At 43.3% G+C, this 13,421-nt stretch overlaps 1 protein-coding gene and 1 long non-coding RNA gene across 2 annotated transcripts in view; both read left to right on the top strand.

Moving 5' to 3' along the window:
• Window positions 1–12,048, top strand: part of LOC108670373 (obscurin) — a gene marked incomplete at both ends in the record, with an annotated part of 21,722 nt that extends 9,674 nt beyond the window's left edge. The window contains 3 exon segments of the mRNA XM_018157842.1: window positions 10,068–10,246; window positions 10,481–10,680; window positions 11,895–12,048. Of these exon segments, the coding sequence (XP_018013331.1) occupies window positions 10,068–10,246; window positions 10,481–10,680; window positions 11,895–12,048 (533 nt within the window).
• Window positions 3,504–5,162, top strand: LOC108670370. Its single transcript, XR_001930721.1, has 3 exons — window positions 3,504–3,660; window positions 4,154–4,249; window positions 5,017–5,162. It is a non-coding gene; the product is annotated as an uncharacterized LOC108670370 (long non-coding RNA).
• Window positions 12,049–13,421: the final 1,373 nt, after the last annotated feature.

The following is a 13,421-nucleotide window of genomic DNA, read 5'->3' as shown; positions in this document are numbered from 1 at the left end:
CTTCTGGCCCGTTAGCCAGACTTGGCCCGTTCACTGGCCCGTTTCTCTAGCATAAAGTTGGCCCGTTTTCACCAGGTATATCGAAGAAGGCCCGTCGGCCCGTTGGCGACGAGTATCAGGGCTGGGACAAGATGAAGAGGACCGGAATACCGGTCCCGTTGCCAGACCGTCCCTTCATCAGCGCCTTGTCGGACCGACGGGTGACGGTCTCGTGGAACCCGTACATCGCTCAGGGACCTCAGCCGCCCGTTACGTACCAAGTGGAAATGTGCGAGAGTCCCGAGGGCGACTGGTTCACGGCCCGTTCTGGTGAGTGACCCGTTAAATGACCCGGTGAGTGGCCCGTTAAATGGCCCGTTCTGGTGAGTGGCCCGTTAAATGGCCCGATGAGTGGCCCGTTAAATGGCCCGGTGAGTGGCCCGTTCTGGGCAGTGGCCCGTTAAATGGCCCGTTAGATGCCCCGTTCAATGGAGTGGCCCGTTAAATGGCCCGGTGAGTGACCCGTTAAATGGACGGGTGAGTGGCCCGTTAGATGGCCCGGTGAGTGACCCGTTAAATGGACGGGTGAGTGGCCCGTTAGATGGCCCGTTCTGGAGAATGGCCCGTTAAGTAGCCGGGTTAGTGGCCCGTTAGATGGCCCGTTCAAGAGAGTGGCCCATTAAATGGCCGGGTTAGTGGCCCGTTAGATGCCCTGTTTTGGTGAGTGGCCCGTTAAATGGCCCATTAGATGGCCCGTTCTGGGCAGTAGCCCGTTAAATTGCTTGTAGATTGACGCGTTAAATTATTAGTCGTTATTTGATATATTAAACAACGTTCAAATTTGAACATTATTTGATATATTAAACAACGTTCAAATATCAACGTTATTTGGTATATTAAACAACGTTCAAATATCAACGTTATTTGATACATTAAACAACGTTCAAATATCAACGTTATTTGATACATTAAACAACTTTCAAATATCAACGTTATTTGATGCATTAAACAACGTTCATATATCAACGTTATTTGATACATTAAACAACGTTCAAATATCAACGTTATTTGGTATATTAAACAACGTTTACATATCTACGTTATTTCAACATTTGATGCTTGATGGGTGTCTTATTGAATCTTGTATATAATTTTTTGTCGTTTACATTATTTATTATATTATATATATTTTATATTATTCAACCCCCAAATTCCTTCAGTGATCAGACTGAATAATGACCCACCTAATGACCCACCTAATGACCCACCTAATGACCCACTAATGACCCACCTAATGACCCACCTAATGACCCTAATGACCCACCTAATGACCCATCTAATGACCCACCTAACGACCCACCTAATGACCCACCTAATGACCCACCTAATGACTCACCTAATGACCTGTCTCTTATACACATCTAGATGTGTATAAGAGACAGNTCCCAGAAGTCGTCGCAAATACTAAGAAACTCGTAATTTTACTATGTCTTAATCTGGTCCTGTCATTCTTTTATTCAATTTTATCATTTGTATATCACACTGATGATAGAACATTCATCATCCCTATATCTCCAACAATGTAGTGAACAATATTTTATATGCAACAATTCACTGACATTTTCTATCTCATTTGTAAAATTATGATTTGTTTTGAGCCTATTAATATGATGGTGCTAGTTCAAAGTCAAAACTCCACATTCAATGCAACGTAAATATTAAAAAAATGCATTTACATATTCCTGCATTTACTGAAACTTAATCCCAAGTTGTACCCGCAGGTGCAGGGTTGCATTCACATGCAAGTGCCGTACGTGGTGAGTGAACAGTCCCCCGCGGTGCTGGGCCGCACGGTCAAAGAGATCGAGACGTACGAGGCCGTGGCCGTGGTCTCGAAATTCAAGTTCAGCATGATTGTGCCAGAGATGGAACAGCATCTCGAGACCTGTCTCTTATACACATCTCCCCAATATTCTCTCAGTACCGTCTTGGACTAAGATGGCAGTGCAGTGAACAAGTGTGGCTGCTGCTGGCCGCTTCTCACAGAACTGCGTCTGTCTCTTATACACATCTAGATGTGTATAAGAGACAGCCCTTACACCTTCCCCATTCCTCCCCAGGAGCAAGCTGGAGATCCTGCCCGTGTCGCAGCTGCCGTCCCTCCCCGCTGGGGAGGAGCGTGGGGACGGTCCCCTCGTCCCCAGCGGCTTCACCATTGATAGGGACGCCCGGGGGAACTACTTCGCTCCCCCAAGGTGGGGATTGGGGAGTGGGGGAACTACTTCGCTCTCCCAGGTTTCTTCGCCTCCTCTTGGACACTCAATACCTGGGTGAACGAAAGCCATTTCTGGGGGAACTTATTTATAAATAATGCTAAGTTTGGGGAATATTAACCATATCCTGGGGAAGACATCCCGTAGCAAGCTCCCCAACTCCCCCAGGTTCCTTGGCCTCCCCTCGGACACCCAGTACTTGGGTGAACGAAGGCCATTCTGGGTGAATCTATTTAAACTAATGATGAAGTTTGGGGAATATTAACCATATTCTGGGAAAGACATCCCAATAACACACTCCCCCCACTCCCCCAGGTTCCTGCGCCTCCCCTCGGACACCCAGTACGGGCAACGTAACTTCAGTGGGAGCCTGAAGTGGTACGCGTTCGGGTACCCAACACCCAAGATCAGCTTCACTTTATATACTGTGGTTGAATGAGAGTTAATAGCACGGAGCCACAACATCTTAACTGTTAGACCACAAGCTGTCGCTATTGGAGGCTTGAGTTCAAACGAGGCAAAGGTGAAGAGTGGCGTACCATAGGTAACTGTACTCGGCCCTGACCTCAACATAGATATGGAAGTGAGCCACGCTTCGACATTGTCATTTGTCGGCGACACCAGCGTGCTGAAGGCAAGTGCAGACAGGACAGACTGCGAGAGGTTACAAGAAGACCTCTCTGCAATACTTGACTGTACACAAGTGAACAAGTTGTAAATCAACGAAGCCAAGTTTGAGGTTCTGAGATAAAGAGGGAGTTGGAAAGAAGGAGTGTAGCACCGCTACTTAGTACCTGACGTGACGGCATGGAAATTGAAGAGGAGCAACTCGTTCGCGATCTAGGAGTGTTGATGAACACTCAGGTCAAGTTTGGTGATCACATAGCGGTAAAAATCGTAAGAGGTAGGCGACAGGTGGGGTGGATCTGAGGGACTTTTAGAACAAGAAAGTGAACCGACGATCACACACTTCAGAGCCCTTGTGGCCTCACTTCTTAAGTACTGCTGCTAGCTTTTGACCCCGGTCAAGGTGGGCTCCAGACGACATTTGGAAGTGGTCATGCGAACCTTCAATTCCAGGACCAGCGGGATAGAGTAGCTGGACTACTGGGCTGCTATGTCCGAAACACATACCAAGAATATTTAGTAGTGTAGGGTGAGTGTGTTGTGGCTAGCATGAGTGTGGGGTAAAGCAGTCACACCTAACACCCATCCATACCCATTTTAACCCACTCGCTCCCCGCAGTCGTTCTTGGAGATTCGCCCATGTCGGGGGGCGGACGCTGGAGAGTACCGCTGCGTGCTGGAGGGTGAAGGGGGCGCCACGGCGTCCACTTCGTGCATCGTCACCGTCCGCAAGTGCTTCGAGGCACCGTCTTTCGCCCAGGGCTTCAACGCCGCCCAACAGGTGCGTAGCGCCGCCCAACAGGCGCGTAGCGCCGCCCAACAGGTGCGTAGCGCCGCCCAACAGGTGCGTAGCGCCGCCCAACAGGTGCGTAGCGCCGCCCAACAGGTGCTTAGCGCCGCCCAACAGGTGCGTAGCTCCGTCCAACAGGTGCGCATTGCTGCTACAGGAAAAAGTGAATCTCAAGATTAGAGCAGTGAGTTGCGGGCCTGAAACCCCAACGAGTTGTAAAATTTTTGCGACGTATAGCTTGAATCAGGCTTAATACGAATGAGTTGGAATGATGTTATCGCTGTTATTTTAAAGTTAAAGTTATTTTAAATGAAATTATCGCTGTTATTTTAAAGTTAAAGTTATTTTAAATGAAGTTATCGCTGTTATTTTAAAGTTAAAGTTATTTTAAATGAAATTATCGCTGTTATTTTAAAGTTAAAGTTATTTTAAATGAAGTTATGGCTGTGATTGGCTGGTAACCGTCGTGTCGTCTGTCAATCAGCTGCCGGGATTGGACATTCGGTTGACGGTGCGGGCAGATGGCGTCCCGCGTCCCGAGCTCAGCTGGTTCAAGGACGGCAAGCCAATCGATTTCTCCGTGAGTGGCTTGCCAATCATCTGAAATAATTACTGGATAAATTATCAATTCATTAATAATAATAATTAATAATAATTAATAATATTAATTAATTAATTAATTTATATTAATTAATACTAATTATTCATTTAATAATTAATTAATTACCTAAACCAATCACTGCATAATATCATTCAATCATCGTTCCTTACAGTAATAAATAAATAAATTCTTCATACAACATTCAATCATCAAAAATAATCATCCAATTATTAATTATCGCAAACGTCAACATTTATTTCAACCATGAATCTATAATAAATACTTAAAAATTAATGTACTCTCAGCTTTGGTAATTAAAAAAAATATATTTTTAACCAAATTCTAATGCCTTGTACTAATCATTGGATTTAAATAATTGGAATAAAAATAGCTATAAATTTTATTAGTTTGGATGATTCTAATCTTTTTAATGCATTTAACTGATTAATATGAATTAGAATGAGCGCTAAAACTAGTTATAATAAAATAAACATCTATTTTGATAAAGTATTTAATTAGAGCGAGCGCTACAAGCTGCGGCAGCGATTATTTTGATTTATTTAATCCCTTTAAATAGAATAAAATATCTGAACAATAAACCTTGAATTGTTATTTAAATTACGTAATTAAAATTACTCAAGATGACAGCAACAACCTGCGCCTTTACAACATTTATTATATAAATAGAATAAAATATTTGAATAATTAACCTTAATTTCTTATATAAATCAACAAAAACAACTCAGGACGAGCGGTTCAAGGTGCGCAAGGACGGCGCCGCCACGACGCTGCTGCTGCGGGGCTGTGGCTACGGGGACTCGGGCATCTACCGCTGCGTCGCCAGCAACTCAGAGGGCGCCGCCCAGCACGAGGGCGCTGTAGAGGTCGCCGACCAAATGTTAGTGTCCAGGGCCTATACTTTCAAAAAAAGTAAATTAGATGGTTGGTTAGCTACCATAACAAAAGGTAAGACGTAAATTAGATGGTTGGTTAGCTACCATAACAAAATTTAGATGCGGGCGCGACTCTGCATCAGGTGCCGCCCAGCACGAGGGCGCGGTCGAGGTCGCCGACCAAATGTTAGTGTGAATATGTTTATTCCTGGGACTTATTTTCATACTTAGTTATTGTGGTGTTAAACTCTGAACATGAATTTATGGTTTAACTCTAATTTATGGCCTAACCCTACTTTATGGTGCTATAGTTTGTGGTTTAAATATAATTTATGGTTTAACTATATGTTATGGTTAAACTCCAATTTATGATGCTATAATTTATGGTTTAACTATAAGTTATGGTTTAACCCTAATTTATGATTTAATCCTAATATATAGTTTAACCGTAATTTATGGTTTAACTCTAATTTATGGTTTAACCCTAATATATGGTTTAACTTTAATTTATGGTTTAAATATAATTTATGGTTTAACCCTAATATATGGTTTAACTTTAATTTATGGTTTAAATATAATTTATGGTTTAAATATAATTTATGGTTTAACTCTAATTTATGGTTTAACTATAATTCATGGTTCATCCATAATTTATGGTTTAACTTTAATTTATGCTTTAACTTTAATACATGGTTTAACCCTATATTATGTTTAACTCTAATTTATGGTTTACCCATAATTTATGGTTTAACTTTAATTTATAACCCTAAACTTACTCTTTCCTACTTATTATTCCCTCCCTAATATATGTTCACTCTTTGTGTGAAGAATTTCTAGTAAGATCCTTTAGGCTCATACAGGAAAGTATAAGAAGACGCGGATGTTGAGGCGCTTATTAACCNTCAAGGCCGTCGTGGCGGGCCGTCCTCTGCCCGACTTCCAGTGGCTCAAGAACGGGCAGCCCGTCGTTGAAAGGTGAGCCCGTAGCCCGTTAGCCCGTTAATCGGTCCGTTATTACTTGCAATAACAAGTAATAACGGGCCGTCCGTTATTACTTGTGGGCCGTCGTAGCGGGCCGTCCTCTGCCAGACTTCCAGTGGCTCAAGAACGTCCAGCCCGTCGTCGAGAGGTGAGCCCGTGGCCCGTTGGCCCGTTAATTGGTCCATCATTACTTGTTAATGTTTAATTGAGCGAGTGATAAGCGAGAGTTCGCATAGATTCGTAGGAGCATTGATTGAACATGAACATGGAACGCCCGCCATCATGCAGCTCTAGGGTGATTGATTTACATGAATTACATGCCTATCAAAATTTTTAGCTTTTTGATAGGGATGTTCCATTACCCCCTTTACCCCATTACTATCACCCCATTACCTCATTACCCCCATTACCCCACTACCCCATTAACCCATTACCCCATTACCTAACAAGCCTCATAGCGTACCAATATGGTATCTCCCCCATTACCCCATTACCATTACCATTACCCCCCTTACCCTATTTCCCCATTACCCCATTATCCCATTACCATTACCTAACAAGCCTCATGGCGTACCAATATGGCATTTTCCCCCCATTACCCCATTACCATTACCCAATTACCATTACTCAATTACCATTACCACATTACCTCATTACCATTACCCCATTACCCCATTACCATTGCCCATTACCCGGCAGTAACCGCGTGGTGTCTGAGCGTGACGTAGACGGTATCCTGCGTCTGACCATCCGTCACGTGCGGGAGGAGGACGCGGGGTCCTACACTCTTAACCCATTATCCCATTCCCCAACAAGCCTCATGGCGTACCAATATGATATTTTCCCCCTATTACCCCATTACCCCATTACCATTGCCCATTACGTTGCAGCAACCGCGTGGTGTCTGAGCGTGACGTAGACGGTATCCTGCGCCTAACCATCCGGCACGTGCGGGAGGAGGACGCGGGGTCCTACACTCTGAAGGTCTGGAACGACTACGGCCAGGCCGCCTCCATGGGCAAGCTCGTCTGTGAATGTGAGATATACTTTATAATGCTTTATATTAATTTCTAATACTTTCTGATGCTTTCTAGTACTTTCTAATACTTGCTGCTACTTTCTTATTTACTCTACGTATATTACTCTATAGACTAAGTTTATTACTTAGATTTATATTAAGGGATTTATTACATTTCTAATTTGCTTCTGATTATATTATAATTTATAATTACAGTGAGTGATATAAATACATATAATATAATATTATTAGGTCTTACGAAAGTGCCTACAGCATTATTAAAGTATTCTTAGGTCTTATGAAGGTGCTTGTAAGTTTTATAAACGCATTCATAAGTCTTGTGAAAGTGCTTGTATAAACGTATTATAAACGTATTCTTTGGTCTTGTGGCCCGTTGGCCGGACTTGGCCCGTTCACTGGCCCGTTTCCCCAGCATAAAGTCGGCCCGTTTTCACCAGGTATATCGAAGAAGGCCCGTCGGCCCGTTGGCGACGAGTATCAGGGCTGGGATAAGATGAAGCGGACCGGAATACCGGTCCCGTTACCAGACCGTCCCTTCATCAGCGCCTTGTCGGACCGACGGGTGACGGTCTCGTGGAACCCGTACATCGCTCAGGGACCTCAGCCGCCCGTTACGTACCAAGTGGAAATGTGCGAGAGTCCCGAGGGCGACTGGTTCACGGCCCGTTCTGGTGAGTGACCCGTTAAATGACCCGGTGAGTGGCCCGTTAAATGGCCCGTTCTGGTGAGTGGCCCGTTAAATGGCCCGATGAGTGGCCCGTTAAATGGCCCGGTGAGTGGCCCGTTCTGGGCAGTGGCCCGTTAAATGGCCCGTTAGATGCCCCGTTCAATGGAGTGGCCCGTTAAATGGCCCGGTGAGTGACCCGTTAAATGGCCGGGTGAGTGGCCCGTTAGATGGCCCGGTGAGTGACCCGTTAAATGGACGGGTGAGTGGCCCGTTAGATGGCCCGTTCTGGAGAATGGCCCGTTAAGTAGCCGGGTTAGTGGCCCGTTAGATGGCCCGTTCAAGAGAGTGGCCCATTAAATGGCCGGGTTAGTGGCCCGTTAGATGCCCTGTTTTGGTGAGTGGCCCGTTAAATGGCCCATTAGATGGCCCGTTCTGGGCAGTAGCCCGTTAAATTGCTTGTAGATTGACGCGTTAAATTATTAGTCGTTATTTGATATATTAAACAACGTTCAAATTTGAACATTATTTGATATATTAAACAACGTTCAAATATCAACGTTATTTGGTATATTAAACAACGTTCAAATATCAACGTTATTTGATACATTAAACAACGTTCAAATATCAACGTTATTTGATACATTAAACAACTTTCAAATATCAACGTTATTTGATGCATTAAACAACGTTCATATATCAACGTTATTTGATACATTAAACAACGTTCAAATATCAACGTTATTTGGTATATTAAACAACGTTTACATATCAACGTTATTTGATACATTAAACAACGTTCAAATATCAACGTTATTTGATACATTAAACAACGTTCAAATATCAACGTTATTTGATACATTAAACAACTTTCAAATATCAACGTTATTTGATGCATTAAACAACGTTCATATATCAACGTTATTTGATACATTAAACAACGTTCAAATATCAACGTTATTTGGTATATTAAACAACGTTTACATATCTACGTTATTTCAACATTTGATGCTTGATGGGTGTCTTATTGAATCTTGTATATAATTTTTTGTCGTTTACATTATTTATTATATTATATATATTTTATATTATTCAACCCCCAAATTCCTTCAGTGATCAGACTGAATAATGACCCACCTAATGACCCACCTAATGACCCACCTAATGACCCACCTAATGACCCACCTAATGACCCACCTAATGACCCACCTAATGACCCACCTAATGACCTACCTAATGACCCTAATGACCCATTTTATGACCCTAATGACCCACCTAATGACCCACCTAATGTCCCACCTAATGACCCACCTAATGACCCACCTCCTGACCCACCTAATGACCCACCTAATGACCCACCTAATGACCCACTAATGACCCACCTAATGACCCACCTAATGACCCCCCAGGCATCAGGGGCACGGCGGTCGACATCACTAACCTCGCCCCCAAGACCCTTATGACCCAACTAATGACCCACCTAATGACCCACATGACCCACCTAATGACCCACCTAATGACCCTAATGACCCACCTAATGACCCACCTAATGACCCACATGACCCACCTAATGACTCCCCAGGCATCTGGGGGTATCCTGCCCCCCAAGTGTCCTGGTGAGTCCTGCAGGATGGGGGTCAAGTGTGGGGGGTATCCTGCCCCCCAAGTGTCCTGGTGAGTCCTTAATTGTGATGTATTCCGCCAGTAAGGGTGTTGGTATCCCGCCAGTAGAAGCGCCATTTCGTCTATCCTTTTTTTAGTAGGCGGGGAGGCAGTAGTATAGTTATCAGTTATAAAATTTCTTTATTTTGAGCCATCGCCGCCTGTAAGATTCATTTCTCCTCTGCAATCAAGTTTTAAACTTAAGAAGCACCGACATTCGTCGTTTTCTTTTACCTTAAGATCAGGCTGTGTCCCCAGCGGCCCAGCTCTGTTGATCACTCACACAAGGGGCTTTGTCATCCTCCAACAACTAAACGATTTATTATTTTTAAATTTGAGAAATTTTGGCAAATTTAGTTATTTCATCAATCTCACTGCTCTTTTCTTTGACCTCCTCCTTCCGACCCCCTCCTTTAGAACTCTGAACCCCTATTTCCAAACCCTCCTCTTCCTAAACCCATCCTTCCGACCCTGTCCTTCCCAACCTCCTCCTCCTTCCAACCCCCACGCTATCCCCTTGCCCCGAAACCCGTCCTTATCTGTCTCAATGTCCGTCAGGCTGAAGGACGGGCAGCCGTTGACCGTTGACGGGCAACACATCCAGCAGATCGTCCTGGACGACGGGACGGTCCTTCTGCAGCTGGACGTCGCCACGGACGCCGACGCGGGACGTTACACGTGCGTCGCCCGCAACGCGGACGGCGAAATGACGTCCAGCGCCCCGTTGGCCGTACTCGGTACGTTAACGGGTTCCAATTTCTGCTCCTTGAAATAAATATATTAAATAATATAATAAATGTTAACGCTTCAAATATCAAGTATTAAATAAAATTAGTAAATATTTGTCACTAATAATGATTTTATTTGATAAAATATTGTATTAAAAAATAAAGTTTCCGTAAGCGACGAAAAAAAAATTCTTCGAACTCCGACGTAAAAAATTCACGAATCCAAAAATTTGTGGTCCGCAGATCACGTACGGACGGACGGGCAGCCCGACGGAACGCCGACGTTCACGTCGCCCCTGAAGGACGTCACGGCTGACGAGGGCAAGACCCTTCGTCTGCCCGTGGCCGTCAGAGGCGGACCGGTCCCCAACATGACGTGGTACAAGGACGGCAAGCCCGTCAAGCTGGACGACAGGGTCTTCTTCACCTACGACGGGGACAGGGTGAGTGAGGGCGAGTGGGGGGCGAGTGAGGCGTGAGCTGAGTTGAGTGTTGAGTGAGTAGATGTGCGTGGAGTTGAGTGATGTGTGAGTGGAGAGTGAGTTGGACAAGTGCGAACTGTTAGGAGCACAGTTTGAGAAAGTATTCAGCAAACCCCGATACTCAAGACAGGAGAACAAAATTGGAGTCATTCAAGACTTATCAGGAGGTCGGACGCTGCATGATGAACATTGAGTTTGAAGCTCCGGATCTAGTGAGAAGCATATAAGAATTATCGACTTATTCGGCTCCCGGTCCAGATGGGGTCCCTGCAGTGTAACTTAAAAATGTGTCGGTGCACTGAAGGTCCCTTTGACTTTGCTCTGGAAAACATCATTGACGGAAGGAAACGTTCCTAGTGACCTAAAATTAGGGCTAATTACCCCAATCTACAAAGGAGGTGCGAGAGACAAACCCCAAAATTACAGGCCGGTTACATTAACATCACGCGTAATCAAAGTATTTGAGAACGTTGTTGCCAGAAGGTTGGTGCAGTACATGGATGAAGCTGACCTTTTTAACCGAAGACAACTCGGTTTTAGTCGAAATCGCTCCTGCTTTTCTCAGTTACTGGATAATCACCACCAAATCCTAGCCTTGCTGGAGGAAGGGCCGAGGTGAACGTGGTGTATTAAGATTTCACAGAAGCCTTTGTAAAAAATTGAACATGCATGGGGTGCTCATCTTAAAACTAAGGTTATATACTGTGGTTGAATGAGAGTTAATAGCACGGAGCCACAACTTCTTAACTGTTAGACTACAAGCTGTCGTTATTAGAGGCTCGAGTTCAAACGAGGCAGAGGTGAAGAGTAGAGTATCACAGAAACGGTATTCGGCCCTGACCTCTTCGTAGATATGGAAGTGAGCCACGCCTCGACATTGTCATTGGCCGACGATACCAGGGTGCTGCTGGAAATTGCAGACAAGACAGATTACGACAGGTGGCAAGAAGACCTGTCAGCAATACTTGGCTGAACCCAAGTGAACAAGTTGCAAATCAAAGGAACCAAGTTTGAGGTTCTGAGATACAGAGGTAGCGGAAGAGCTGGAATAGAACACATCCTAAGAATACTAAGTAGTGCAGGTTGAGTGTGTACTGTGGCTAGCATGAGTGTGGGGTAATTCAGTCGCCCCTAACACCCATTCATACCCATTTTAACCCACTCGCTCCCCGCAGTCGTTCTTGGAGATTCGCCCATGTCGGGGGGCGGACGCTGGAGAGTACCGCTGCGTGCTGGAGGGTGAAGGGGGCGCCACGGCGTCCACTTCGTGCATCGTCACCGTCCGCAAGTGCTTCGAGGCACCGTCTTTCGCCCAGGGCTTCAACGCCGCCCAACAGGTGCGTAGCGCCGCCCAACAGGCGCGTAGCGCCGCCCAACAGGTGCGTAGCGCCGNTTGCCTCTAAATCTGTCTCTTATACACATCTAATTAATTATTTATTTAAGCCAATCATTAACCCAATCACTGCATATTATCATTCAATCATCGTTCCTTACAGTCATAAATTATAAAATTCTTCATACAAAATCCATTCATCTGAAAAAATCATCCAATCATTATTTGTCGCAAACGTCAACATTTATTTCAACCATGAGTTCATAACAAATAATGAAAAATTAATGTAGTCTCAGCTTCAGTAATTATTAAAAACATATTTTTAACCAAATTTCAATGTATTGTTCTAGTTTTTGAAGTTAAATAATTGGAATAATAATAGCAGTATTTTTTTTAGTTTGGATTATTCTAATCCATTTAAGGTATTTAACTGATTATTAATAATTAATTAGAATGAGCGTTAAAATTAGTTATAATAAAATAAGCATTTACTTCGATTTAATATTTAACTAGAAAGAGCGCTAAAAGTTGCCACAGCGACTCTTCTGATATATTGAATCTCTTTAAATAGAATAAAATATTTAAATAGTTAACCTCGATTCATTTGTACTAATTAAGAAAATTCAGGACGAGCGCTACAAGCTGCAGTTATAATTATTTAAATTGACTAAAATATATGAATAATTAACCTTAATTTGTTATTTAAATCAATTGAAATAACTCAGGACGACCGCAACGTGCTGTGGCTATTATTATAATTTAAATTGAATAAAATATTTGAATAATTAACCTTAATTTCTTATTTAAATTAACTAATCAAAGTAACTCAGGACGATCGCGACAAGCTGCGACTGTTATTATTATTTAATTAGAATGAAATATTCGAATAATTAAAAAAAAAAAAATTCGTTATTTAAATTAACTAATTAAAACAACTCAGGACGAGCGATAGAAGCTGCAGGTATTATTATTATTATTATTATCGGGGTAATGGGGTTTATTGACCTTAATTCGTTACTTAAATTAACCTTGACTAGTTATATAAATAAATTAACAAAAACTACCCAGGACGAGCGGTACAAGGTGCGTAAGGACGGCACGGCCACGACGCTGCTGCTGCGTGGCTGTGGCTACTAATATTATTATTATTATTATTATTATTATTGGGGTAATGGGGTTTATTAACCCTAATTTATATATAAATTAATTAACAATAACAACTCAGGACGAGCGGTACAAGGTGCGTAAGGACGGGGCTGGGACGACGCTGCTGCTGCGGGGCTGCGGCTACGGGGACTCGGGCATCTACCGCTGCGTCGCCATATTATTATTATTATTATTATTATTATTATTATTATTATTATTATTA

This window comes from Hyalella azteca, unplaced genomic scaffold (genome assembly GCF_000764305.2).
Source record: "Hyalella azteca isolate HAZT.00-mixed unplaced genomic scaffold, Hazt_2.0.2 contig3540, whole genome shotgun sequence".
In the NCBI taxonomy this organism is placed as follows: domain Eukaryota; kingdom Metazoa; phylum Arthropoda; class Malacostraca; order Amphipoda; family Hyalellidae; genus Hyalella; species Hyalella azteca.
Note: the sequence above shows the minus strand (reverse complement) of the source record. Positions and strands in the feature narration are given on the sequence as shown.